Source organism: Microtus oregoni, unplaced genomic scaffold (assembly GCF_018167655.1).
Source record: "Microtus oregoni isolate MIOR12 unplaced genomic scaffold, Mior012 000081F_ref0000091, whole genome shotgun sequence".
Classification (NCBI taxonomy): Eukaryota; Metazoa; Chordata; class Mammalia; order Rodentia; family Cricetidae; genus Microtus; species Microtus oregoni.
The window spans coordinates 3,298,038-3,310,311 of NW_024544541.1; the positions used below are offsets into that span (position 1 = coordinate 3,298,038).

Below are 12,274 nucleotides of genomic sequence, written 5' to 3' on the forward strand. Positions count from 1 at the left end.
GAGACAGTCGCCCTGAAACCAGACTAACCACCTTTCCCAACAGGACGCTGCTTTCAAAAACTAAACCACCCCCCACTAAAAAAATAAAAACACACACCCCATGAGCCACACACACAGAGATCTTTGCAAAGGGAAAAGTGTGCGTCTAAAAACACAAGAGAAAAAACACGGAGAACAAAAACCCCCACAAAAAACCCCTAAATCCTCTCTGTCTCTGGGTGCCCCCCAGCTCCCTGTCCCCTCGGTTCTTTCATAATGACAAGCATCAAATTAGTCACAGCCACTAAGCGAGTTAACAAATAACAATATCACCATCCAGAAAGCAGGGCAAGCAGGGACCATGGGCACAGACCCTTGGCGCCTGTCCGGTACCCTCGGCTCAGCTGCTAGCTCATTGGGCTAAAAATACTAACTTCCGTCAAAGAACCGAAAGAAAAGTGAAAGAACCTCCCCAAGGGTTCCCACCGCCTGTACCTGTTCCAAGATCCATCCTCCGCTCCTTGGTCCCAAACTCTTCGAGAAACGCCATGAAAAGAAGAAGAAGAAGAGAGAAAAGAATGTGTTTAGTGTCTCGCGGGCCCCCCTGTCCCCGCCCGCCTGCTGTCCCTCCCCGCCGGGCCGAGCGCATCTTGGGCTCGGGGGGCGCGCGTCGGGCCAGGCCGGGTCGGGAGGGCGGCGGCGGGGAAAGTTTGCTCCGCGCCTCCCGCTCGCTCTCACGCTCCGGCCCGCACGCTCCCGGCGGCTCCGAGTTCCCTCAACTAAAACAGAAATTGCCCGTGGCCGTGGCCAGGCTGGGGATCGGGCTCGCCAGGCCGAGGGCCTCCCCACTCCCCGCCCCGTCCCGAGAGCTCAGGGGTCGCCGCTCCGGCCCGGCCCGGCCCTCCCCCTCCCGCTCCCGGTACTCACCATAGTCGGAGAGTCGAAAGCCGAATTCACTTAAATAATCAACTTTCATAATACTTAATTAATGCCTAATTGCAACTGATTACTCCCCGAATAACAAGTTGTTTTAAAATCCTGATGTCATTGCTCCTGACGGTAACACTCAGGGTAACAGTTTGGCAGGAGGGAGCGGGGCGGGCGGGAGCGGCCGGGCGCTGCCAGGCGCCGAGGTGATTGGCAGGGCCACCATGGCACCGCCCCTCGCCGGGCACGCGCGCGGCTCCGGCAGGTGAAAGACCAGACGCGCCCGCCGCGCGCGCCCGCCCGCCGCGCTCCGGCGCGAAGGTGAATGGGCGCGCGCGCTCGCCCGCCCGCGCCTCTGGCACGCGCGCTCGCCCGCCCGCGCCTCTGGCACGCGCGCCCGCCCGCGCTCCCAGCGCACAGGCTCGGGCCGGCTGAGTGACTCTCCAAAGCGCAGAGAGGGAGGGAGGCGGGGCCGGCACTCGTGGGGTCGCGTGCGAAGGAGGGGGAGGCTGGGGGCGGTTGTGCGGTGTGTGCGGCTGTGTGGAGGAGCCGTGCGCCCGAGCGAAGCGGGGAGATGGCACTCGCGCACACGCGCCTACCTCTGGCCGCGGGCGCGCGCGCACTCGCTCGCCCTTCTCGGCCGTTCACCCGCGGTCAGCCACCCTGTGCGCGCCCCCGCGCAAACTTTTCTGCGCGGGAGCGAGCGCAGGTGCGAGGCTTTTTCGGCACGCTCGCGCGCCCTCCGCGCGCGCTCCCGCCCGGTCCCTTCGGAGCTGCACCCGGCCTGCGGGTGGGGCAGATGTGGAAGGGGTTTTCTTTCCCTTGCTCGCCCCCACTTCCCTCATTTTGTTGTGGCTATTGGAGTTCGAAGAAGAGAGGAGTCGCGGGCAGCGCGGCAGGGTGTGTCGGGGAAACTCGCACGTCGGCCTTGCGCTTCCCCCGTGCTCACTCCCCGCGCTGGCCATCGCGCTCCCGCTCCCGCAGGCCAGCAGCACAGTCAGAAGTTTCCACCGCTTCGCTCTCCTTTTGCGTTTAGAAAGGACCCTGAATCCCACCACGTCAAGGCAGGGTATTCCAGTCCCCGGGCCTTTCTCTTTCCTCCTCCCTCTCTTCTTCCCTCATAGTTTCTAGGCAATCTCCTCCGTTGATCTACGTCATCCCTCGAGCTTCCTTTCCATTCCTGAACACAGGCACCCCTCAACCAAGTTGGCCAACGTCCTGACACCTGGTCCCTGGGGACCACACCCTGCCCACTCGGATGCCCCTTAGGGCTGGACCAAGCACTTGTCTTTCTTGACTCTCCCTTTCTCCCTGGGTTTGTAGGTCTCTTGCCGTACCCCCCACCCCACCTGTACAACCCTAGATGGTCCATGCTGTAGCCCTTGGTACTCATGTACCATCTGCGTGGAGGGGCTCAAGGAAAGCATCGTGCAGGGAGCAGAACCTCAGCAGGTTTGCCAACCCGATACCTGTTCTTACTGTGCCCAGCTTCCTGTCCCCTGATGGCCCAGCCTTGCTGTCTATCTCTCCCTATTGTCCCCTCTCCTGTTGCAGGATGAGCCACACTGCCTTCCGAGGAGGGGAGGAGAACCGGCTTCAGCTCTCCCTGGTCTGGGCAGCATTCAGCAAAATGGCGCTGGCCTATTTTTGCAATATTTCTATTTTGCAAAGGGAGGGGCCCAAGGTGGCCTTGAGGCAAAGACGTCAAGGGAGTTAACAATCTACTCTTTCTCCTACTTTCCCTTATTTCTCTCCTTTTCTTCTGGCTGTTCTTTAGTTCTAAATGGCCCCGCAAAGAAGATGGCATCCCTCTCTTGTTCTGCCACCCTCCCTAATGCCTTCTTGGCAATCAGTTCAGGTTGTCACACCCCCTCCATGCTGAAGGTCCATCCCCCATCCCTATATGAAAAGGCCTAACTTTACTGGGTGTCCAGTGGCTCTAAAACCCTGAATAAGAAAACAGGGCTCTTTAAACCACGCCAGTACTCCCCAATGGCTAGCCCAGGGAAGCCCCATGGGATCTCTGTTCAGGACTGCCCTGAGAAACCTCTGGGGTGCTGCTTTGCAACACCCCCCCCCAAAAAAAAACTCAACAAGGAGTCTGTCCCCTTGCAGCTTTGGCTTGTAACAACAGGCAATTAGTCCCACACCCCAGCCTGGTGCGGGCAACCAGGTGAAGAACGAAGTGAAGTCTGGCGCCATGTATGAAGGGGTGGTGATGAAGCCGTCTGCCACACAGAGAGCTCCCTACACAGCCTCTGGCTGGTTCCCAATGTCCTGGGTCTCAGCTGATGATACTCAGGGCTGACCCCCAGGAAGAGGTAAAACACCCCTGGCAGAACAGTAACTTTGTAACCTCTGAAGGTCAAAGGCTGACTAGGAATGGCAGACAGCGCAGATCTAGGGGAGCAAGGAGGAGTTCACAGATCTCGGGGCCAGCAAGAGGGGCTGCCACAGGTAACCCCGGGAGTGGGGTGGGGGGAGAGCCCTGGGCTTCCTGGGAAGCACAATCAGCCAGCACAGATGGAGTGGGCTGGACTCAGGAGTAAGGAGCCATGTATGGCGGAGGACAGATCCGTGAAGTAAGAAACTGAGACCAACTTGGCACATCAGGATTTCAGGACAGGGCGGAGGGCTGAAGCATCCGGGTTGAGGGTCACGGGTCAAAGGCTGTGTGTTACGAGCCTCCAGATCTGTCTGCTCTGTTTCTAAGCGTGTGCCCACACCAGCAGGAGAAGCCTAGAGATGTGGCATCTCTTAGGGCTGTGGCCCATCTATGCCTTCCTTACTAGTCTGATGTGACACCTCTGAGACCCTGAGACTAGCCATCGTGAGAACATTCCACAGTCTCTGCTGGGCTCCAGGACCTGGGCGCAGAGCCTTCAGGTCTTTCTAGGACACCCCACCCCGAGCAGAAGAGAAACCTCTTTAGCAACTTCATTCAGTCAAGTGGCCCACACCAGCCCCCGCTCTCCCCAGTCAGTTGCCATGCTGGCTGGCATCCTCTCACACCCCCAGTGTGCCCACTCATTCTCCCTCCCTCCCGAGCCTGGGGCCTTCTCACTCACCAACCTGTTTACACATCAGGTATCTCATGCTTTATCTGTTCTCATTTTGAATTTGTAACTTTCACATAAACTTGAACAAAGCTGCTTTTGTTCCTGCACCCCACCCCAGGATCCCAATAAACTGGTTCCCTCTGAGGCGACTGGGCCAGGGCACAGAAGCCTTAGCCAGAGGACTATGTGTGCGTGTGAACAAGCGTGTCCGCACCTGCGAGGGCGTCCGAGTATCTGACAGTGCTCCACGGGATGGAGGGAGAGTGTCGGGGAAAACAGGGAGCCAACAGAGTATGGACAAGAAGCACAAGGGGTCACAGAAGGGTGGAGCCATTTAATAAGGCCTGGGCCTCAGTTGGGACCAGGCTCAGCCAGCAGGTAGCAGAGTATGGGCCCCGGACAGGCAGGTGCTGGCCCAGGGGAACCACAGAGGAAGAGGAAACAAAGGGTCGGATGGAGCACGGTACAGTGGGTGGCAAAGCGAGATACCGAGGCCACGCTAAGTGTAAGGCAGACACAGGGATCACATTATGGCAGGGTAGGGGCTGGCACAGCCGCACGCTCGGCCCGTAATCCTGTTAGCCAGCAATCTCCATTCCGAAAGAGCTTCATTTCTTTGTGAATATTTGTAAACTAGATATCTAATGGAAAATTATAGGAAAATTATAGTGAAATTCATGACGGAGAAATCCGATTATCCCTAATTCAATTATGCCATCTTAGCCCACACAGCACATTTCCCATTTTTTTCCCATAAATACCGATGCCAGGGGTCCCGGTAATCAAATAAAATTGAAAATCATCTTCCCATTAAATTCAATTAGCCGCAATTTCTAAAGCCTATCAGAGATTTTAATTACTAAATTATAAAATTCTCCAATGCTAAATTGAAACCAAAAAAATTGCACATCCTTATATTTCAGAGAAAAAAAAAGGGCCAGCAAAATCCTTCAAAAATGTTCTCTTCTGTCCAACTCCAGAGCAGTTTCCCTACCTGGAGGAACCTCATGGTGCCTGCTGCCTCTTTGCTTGGCAGGGATGCAGCCAGGGGAGCTCAGAGGGGAGCACCCTTGCAGGGAGGGGCCCAGACATAGCCACTAACAGAGGAGCAAACCACACCCCTAAGGCTAGCTAGGGCGGTAGCCATCTTCACTATCCTGGCAGTCTTGGTTCCCGAGATGTCCTCAGCTCTGTCTTTCACAGTGAGGCCTCAAACTCTCAACACTGACTTCTTGCTTGGTGAGCTGGGCCACAGTTAGTGGGGTTCAGAGATAGAAGCTTCTCACTTAAGTGTGCCTCCCAGAACCGCTCCGGTGGGTCCCCTGATGGCTGAGGCTGGGTCAGAGATGACAGATAGCAAGTCTCTGGGTCCCAGGGATTTCTTAGCCGGTGGGTGTTTCCAGAGTCTATGGGTACTGGCAGGGTACCAGTTTCCTGGGACAAGAGCGAGATCTATGTGGCCCAAATCTGCCTCTCCCTGTTCTTCCAGCACATTCCGCTTTCCTTTCCCTCCCCGAGAAGTCAGCAGCATTGAACTGGTCAGAGGAACGCCTTGCCTCCCGAGACTCTCTCCTACCCCCACCCTCTGTAAGGGACACACTGGCCATGATACCTAGCAGGAACCCCTCTTCCAAACCACTTACCGGCCTCTAAAGGGTGCTCGGTGCTTCAGGAGAGCCCAGGGAGGTGGCATTGGTGGCAGCATAGGTCTGCCCTGTCTAAAACCCGAGTTAGGTGGCTGGGTGGGCAGCTAGTAGCTCCAGCAGACTTAGGGGAGTCAGCGGAGCCCTACCAGCAGCCTAGCACCCAGGAACAGGGAGCAGGTCTGATCTGCCAGGCAGCCTGGAGTGCCAGCAGGGGAGGCACCCGCAAACAAAACAAAAACAAAAAAGTTAATTATCTTTGGCTTTTTCTTAATAAATATCCAAACTGGCCGGGCCGGATCCTCCACTTTGGAGGGAGAAAGGAGGAAAAAAAAAAAACCACCAAACCCAATCCAACAGACTCATTCTTTCTGTGTGTCTACTTTTCCCTTTGACTCTGGTCCTTGGTTTGCCACTTACCAGAAGCAGTGACAGTTTCACATAAATTTCCAGTTTTTGCAAATGCCAAGAGACTGGCTACAAAAGTGGTTTTGTTGTTGTTGCCTTTTTTTTTTAAGTTTTTTTTTTGGGGGGGGGAAAGCGGGGCATGAGAGAAGAGAGGCAAGTGGAGAGAAAACGGGTGAGAGACAGCAGAAGAGACGCAGGAGAAACATGAGGGAGGGTGGGAGATGAGGCAGGCATGCCGCCGCCGCCGCTGCCGAGGGGTGGCTTGTAGCCACAGCCCTGCTGGCAGCCTGGCCCTGGCAGGGCCCTCCCTGCTCTACAGCATCACACCCACACTCATTTCAGCTCCTGTCAGGGGGCTCGCGGATTTCCCAAAGCCACCTAGGTCTCACTGGCCGCTCCGAGCTGCCACGGTGCTGCTGCTTGGTCTCTGTGCCAAGCTTCCCTTCCAGGAGCAAGGCTGGGAGAGAGAAGCCAGGGGAGGAGGGAATGTTGGCTGTTCTGGGGTGGGGGTGGGGGAGGGGGGTGAGGCTTTTCTGTATGGAGTCATGAGCATACCTGGGGAGAAGAGAGTTTCATGTTCCTGCCTGGGCCTACATGTTCAGATGGTGCATGTGCATGCCTGAACCCAGACTGTCAGAAACTCAAGGTAGGGCATGGGGTGGGGGCAGCCACCAGGACATGGAACGCTGGCTTTGGGATGCTTCTGCCTGGGTTCAAATGCCAGCTCCACCAGCCCCTGGCTGTGTAATCCTAGCCAAGTCACTGGCCCTCTCTGGGCCTTCATTTCCTCTCGTATCTAAAGGGAACTATTATCAGTTGTTTAAGTGGGGAGAGGGGAGGAGAGTGGCTGCCAAGGAGTATGGGGGCTTCTTCCTGGCAGATGAACAAGTTCTACAGTCAAGAGTGGTGATGGTTGTATACCCTTGTGAACACACTTAAAAAAAAAAAAAAAAACCACTGGATTTTTACATTTAAAATTGGATAGATTTTATGGTATGTGGATTATATTTCAACAAAGCGGTCACAGACTAGTGTAGGGAGAAGTAATGACAGTATACTCTCCTGTTTTGGACAGAGGTTCAAAGACAAGGATCACCCTGGCATGGCTAAGTGATCGATCAGCATCCACTGTTAACGGGGCTTGCGTTGGTATCTGTGAGTGTATTCTGCTGGTGCTTACAAATGCCTCCCTGGGTTTCTGGCCAGCATGTTGTCAAGATACTGAGCTGCCCCCTCCCCATGCCTGGTCGGGGATCCTGGGCAGCTGCTCCCTGCCAGGGGTGGGAAGTGCGTGGCCTCCTCCTGCCTCCTCTGGGTGGGTCCCTGGAGAAAAGGCTGCCCACCATGGCGGGCAGACTCCCGAGCTACACTCGCTGTCTTGTGAACACTCATATTCTCCATGTGCAGCAGACCGTGAATTCACCTTCATACTAGTTACAGGGTTATTTAGCTTCTCCTGACACTGACAATCACCAACTTTAATTCGCTGCTTGGTTTCTTCCTGCTGTGCCCTCTGCCCACCCCCAAAATCCTTGGGAGAGGATGGGAAGGACTGAGGTCCAGCCCTCTCTTGCCAAAGCTTGCCCTTTGGAATGATAGAGTGTTGGCAGGAGGTGGGGATGGTCCGTAGAAGAAGATGCTGGGCAAAGGGCTGGAGAAAGTCTGGGAGAGGAGTGACTACCACCAGGGCTAATGGGAGCCTCTGTCCTGCTCCTCCAGCTGACACTAATGTATTCAACCTGACATATGTCCTGTCGTCCTGAGTGACTCACCCATCAGGCTGCTGAGCTGAAGGCCTGGTGGGACCCACGGGGGATGGGGACTCAGTCTGGGGCTGGGCTTGTAAGACCAGAAGCTGGCATGGGGCTGGCTCCCCTACCTGCTGCTAGATTAGTAGGTGTCCCTCAAGAAAGCAATGTGATAGAGCCCATCCTGCAAAGGCAATCCTCCCCACCTCCTCCACCAGTCTCCTATCAGTCCATCCTGGAGGCTTTTCCAGGCTTGCTGCCCTGGCGTCTGGGTCACTTCTCTTCCCTTAACAAAAACAGGTGAGAAATCGAGACCTACATCTCCTGCCACCCACCCAAATCACACAAGCCTGAAACCAATGTGGGACATAAAGCCATAACCAGATGGCTGGCTGGGTACAACAGGGGACTTTGCTTATTGACAGAATCCAAGGGCAGGCACTCTTCATCAGGCAGGGCGTCAGAAGCAGAAAGCCAAGAGGATTCACAGACTAGGAGCTTGTGAAAGGAGAGCAAGGTCAGCCAGGGGCACAAGAAAGACAGAGAGATGCATGGGCAGGTCCAAGCGTGCGTCCACTTCCTCCTAAGCCCCATTCCTCTCCGCCCCTGCAGCTAGAGAAGTGGCCACAGTGGCCTAGGCAAGAGAGAGAGATGTCAACGGGGCCAATGGGAGAAGGGGCTTGTTGACTGCAAACTGTCCATTATGGCTCAGATTATAAGCATATTGCACAGGGCTCTCTGCACGATGCCGGGGAAATCCAATACGCTGAAAGGTTAATGCAATCAATTAGGGTGACAAGGAAGTAAAGTGGAGCCTTCCGAGTAGATGAAAAGGAGAGAGGGAGAGCGAGCCGTGAGTTGGGGGGGCAGCATTTGTGGTGGGAAGGCAAGAAGAGAGAGAAACTTAGGGGGCACATAGAGAAGGCCTGGAGGGGAGGAGAGCCATAGAGAACAGGGAGGGACAACAGCAGTGCCAACAAAAGGCACCTTACAGTTCCTGTCCCAGACCCCCAGCTGTCCCAGACCTCCAGCCGTCCCCCAGGCTTATTCCACAGCCATGGAGTCATGACAGGACAGCTTTGAGTAGGGCAAGCACCCACTTAGTGACTCCCGGGGGCCCACTCAGCAGAATAACAGCCTCCCTTGCACCTTCACCCTCACAGACCCTTGTCTGGCTTCCTCCCGGCAGCTGGCTCAGGCCTGTGAAGGAACCTGGTGAGCAGGACCCCTATGCTATAGAAGCTGATGACCTGGGAGAATGGCCACATTCCAGGGCCCAGCAACAAGTGTGAGGGGCCCAGGATTTCCCAGGGGACATTCTTCTTCCAGAGGGGCACTGGACTGAAGCGTTGCCATTTCCAAGGGCTCAGACTCAGAGGTTTTTCAGTCAGGGTCAGGAAAAGTTCCATGGCACCTTCCCAGGGCTGGAAGCTGTATCTTGTGCCTCCTGGGGAAACTCTCAACTTTCCTGTTGGATTCTGGGCTGGCTGCTCTTAGCCACTACCCATCATCCCCTTATCCCAACAGCCCTGCAAAATACACATTCTTACTTTGCAAAGTGGGCCAGGGTGGGGGTGAGAGGGCAGAACGATGATGATAGAACTGAGGCTAAAATGTTTGCTAGAGGCTACAAGAGGGACATTGGATACAGGAGCCCAAGGGAGCCAGGGCTGGCGAGGAGAGAAGAGCTGGGACTTCAGGGTAAGAGGGACAACAGAGCAGGAGGCACGAGGCAGGGGAGGGGCAGAGGCTCTTCAATAGAGAGCCACTTTAGGCAGTCAGAAATCAACCCCCTGCACAGGGTTCCTATGTAATCCCAACCTCACTATGGTGACCATGCAACATTGAAAATGGACTTACCAGCAAGGATTTACACACTTACGGCAAATTTACACACTAGGCAGGTTGCAATGGCAAATCTCATCAATGTGTATTTTACCAGAGAGGGGACAGAAACCAGGGACCAGAATCTGGGCCAGCAAACCCCTCTCTGCGAAAGGGCCAGGTAATAAATATCTTACGGTTCACAGGCCAGTTTCGGCTGTAGTCATTCAACTCTGCCATTGCAGAGTGAAAGCAGCCGCAGACAATATGAAAATGAATGAGCATCACTTTCCAATAAAACTTTATTTACAAGAAACAGGCTATGGGCCAAAAGTGACCTAGGAACTGTAATTTGCCTGGGATTTGCCCAGAAAATGGAAGCATCCTGCCTTTCGGGGTTTGGATGATTCCTGGGGACAGTGCGTCTAATCTGGCAGAGGTTCCCAGAGGAAGCAAGGCTCTCCTGTGAGGTGCAGAGTGTTTGGGGGGTGGGCGCGCAGAGAATCAGATCTGGCATGGGAAGCCTATTTATGCCTCACAGCATCCTGGGAAGCCCTTTGAAGGTTTTGAGATTCCTAAGGAGGCGAGGAAAGAGGGGAAGGCTGCATGCAGCTCTGGTCATTTCGAGTCTCAAAGCACTGAGATAGCTGTGAGGTTGAGGGTAGAGAGCAGGAAGGAGCAACCAGAGGGAGCCAGAAGGGGTGCCGGGAGAGAAAGGCCAGAGAGCGCCCCGGAGCTGTGCTGTAACCACGGTGGTGCTGGCGGCAAAGGGAGGAATCCACGGGCCCCAGCGAGAGCGCAGGGCGCGGGCAGGGCCTGCCCTACACCGGGCCGCCTCTGATCACGTTTTCAGGGCCACTGCCCGCAGGCGCAGACAATGCTGGGGGAGCCTTTGAAGTACGAAAGAGATGCCGCGGTGGGAGCCAAGGGACTCTCCTCCCTTCCCCCGTGCTCCCTATGGGGAGGAGACCAGCGGGACAAAACTGGAGCGGGTCGCGGCCGGGCCCCCGAAATGCGAGAGACAAAGGGAAAACAAACAGGTTTGGAGCCAAGCGCACGGTGCTGTGTCTGTCCCCCGCCCAGCCGAGCCGGGATGATGGATGGTTGCAGCCAGCCTGCTCGCCCGCCGGGCAGGCCCCGCTATTTACATAACACTGGCGTTCCACCGGTCACCTCTGACACTGCACTGCCCGGGGCTAAGGCCCGGTGGCCCCGCAGTTCCTTGAGTCACCAGGGGACTGTGACAGCCTGTGAAGACCGGGGCAGTGCTGAGTGCCCGGCTTCCAGGGGAGCCCTGGGCTAGGGTTAAGGCAGGATATAGCAGCCTGCTCTCAGCCAGATATGGAGGTGGCTCAATCTCAGAGAAGCAGAGTTGAGGGGGGGGCGGGGGAGGGTGTCCGTCTAGGACCTTAAACTCATTCGGATCTCCTGGCATGGCTAGAAGCAGAACTTTCCTGAAGAGCCAGAGGCAGAGGGGACAAACAGTAGGGCCAGAGTAGGACACCAGTCCTACAGGCAGTCATGGTGCTGCCTGGAGCTCAATCCTTGCTCCAAATCTGCAATCCATCCATCCATCCCCAACCTGTTTCCAGCATAAAAGCCAAACGGCTCTTGCTGGGCCCCCATTGTTCCTGACAGGTTCCAGAAGCCATGTGGCTCCGATTCCCTGTTTCCAACTCCAACCCCCCCATCCCCTCGTGGACGCATGAAGAAATGAGTTCAGGTTAGGGTGGTGTATCTCACACTAACAGTTACACAACACAGTGGGGGGGGGCGTGCGGGCACGGCGGGGGGGGGGGCAGCTCGAGCCTTACCTCACTGGGTCCTAGAGATTCCTCAAACACAGTTGGGGCGTCACTTCATCCTGGTGACAAAGAAGAGACTGTTAGTCTTTCCAGGAGGAACCCAGTGACTTCTTCCCTCCATGCATGCTGTCATGACCCCTCTGTGCCCAAGGGTTCTCTGTCAACTATGGGCTGAAAGGCGGATGCATCAGGGTGAGCCAGAAGGGCTAGCGATTTAGACAGGTTCCATGGGCTCTGCTTTGGGCCCATTTTAAGTATATGCCAACCAAAGACTGACAATTCAGGAAGCAGGGGTACCTGTGACATGGGAAGTATGGCTCCTAGGATACGCTTTCCAAAGAAAGTCAGGATGCTCTGCACACTGCCCAGTGGAGGCAGAGATGGGTGTGTGTGCGCGTGCCTGTGTGTGTGCGTGCATGCGCCGGTGTGTCTATGTGTACACAGGCACACATGTGTATGCTGGTTATAGGCCTTTTGTGGCTAAGTACGAAGTCCTGGAGACAGTGAAGATAACACCAACCACCCTTTGACTCTTTTCTCCAGGGCCCTGAAAACAAAACTGAGGAATGGCAAGCTGTCCCCAAGAGAAGGTGTGAGTGCTGGAGCTTGGGGGACAAGGTCAGGCAGCAGAAAGCTACAACTCCATAAGACAGACTGTGGGCAGTCATTTCCACCCCAATGGACCAAGACGACCCCCACAGAAGCCCAGACAGGGCAAGCGACAAGACCGGAGGGTCTTTAACCAATCATTAACGGAGCTCAGCTTGCAGGCTTAGGTCCTCTGCACCTAGAGCAGGAGCGTGGGAATCCAGGTTCAAATAGGATGGATTCCACTTGTGGAGGGAGGACCTGAAGCACCTTGTGGCTGCTCACCTGGCAGC

The 12,274-nt window shown here is 55.6% G+C and overlaps 1 protein-coding gene across 2 annotated transcripts in view; it reads right to left on the reverse strand.

Annotated features, from left to right (window-relative positions):
• LOC121441776 (zinc finger protein castor homolog 1) overlaps positions 1 to 12,274 on the reverse strand; it is a 112,927-nt gene that overhangs the window by 51,136 nt on the left and 49,517 nt on the right. The window contains exons 2-3 of one of the 2 annotated variants that reach the window (XM_041643061.1): positions 11,403 to 11,452; positions 475 to 513 (exon numbers count right to left, since the gene is read on the reverse strand). In XM_041643061.1, coding sequence (XP_041498995.1) covers positions 475 to 490 — 16 coding nt within the window. In that variant the 5' untranslated portion in view covers positions 491 to 513; positions 11,403 to 11,452. Of the gene's footprint in view, positions 1 to 474; positions 514 to 906; positions 1,044 to 11,402; positions 11,453 to 12,274 lie in introns of those variants that run through there. The other variant, XM_041643060.1, reaches the window with a different exon arrangement.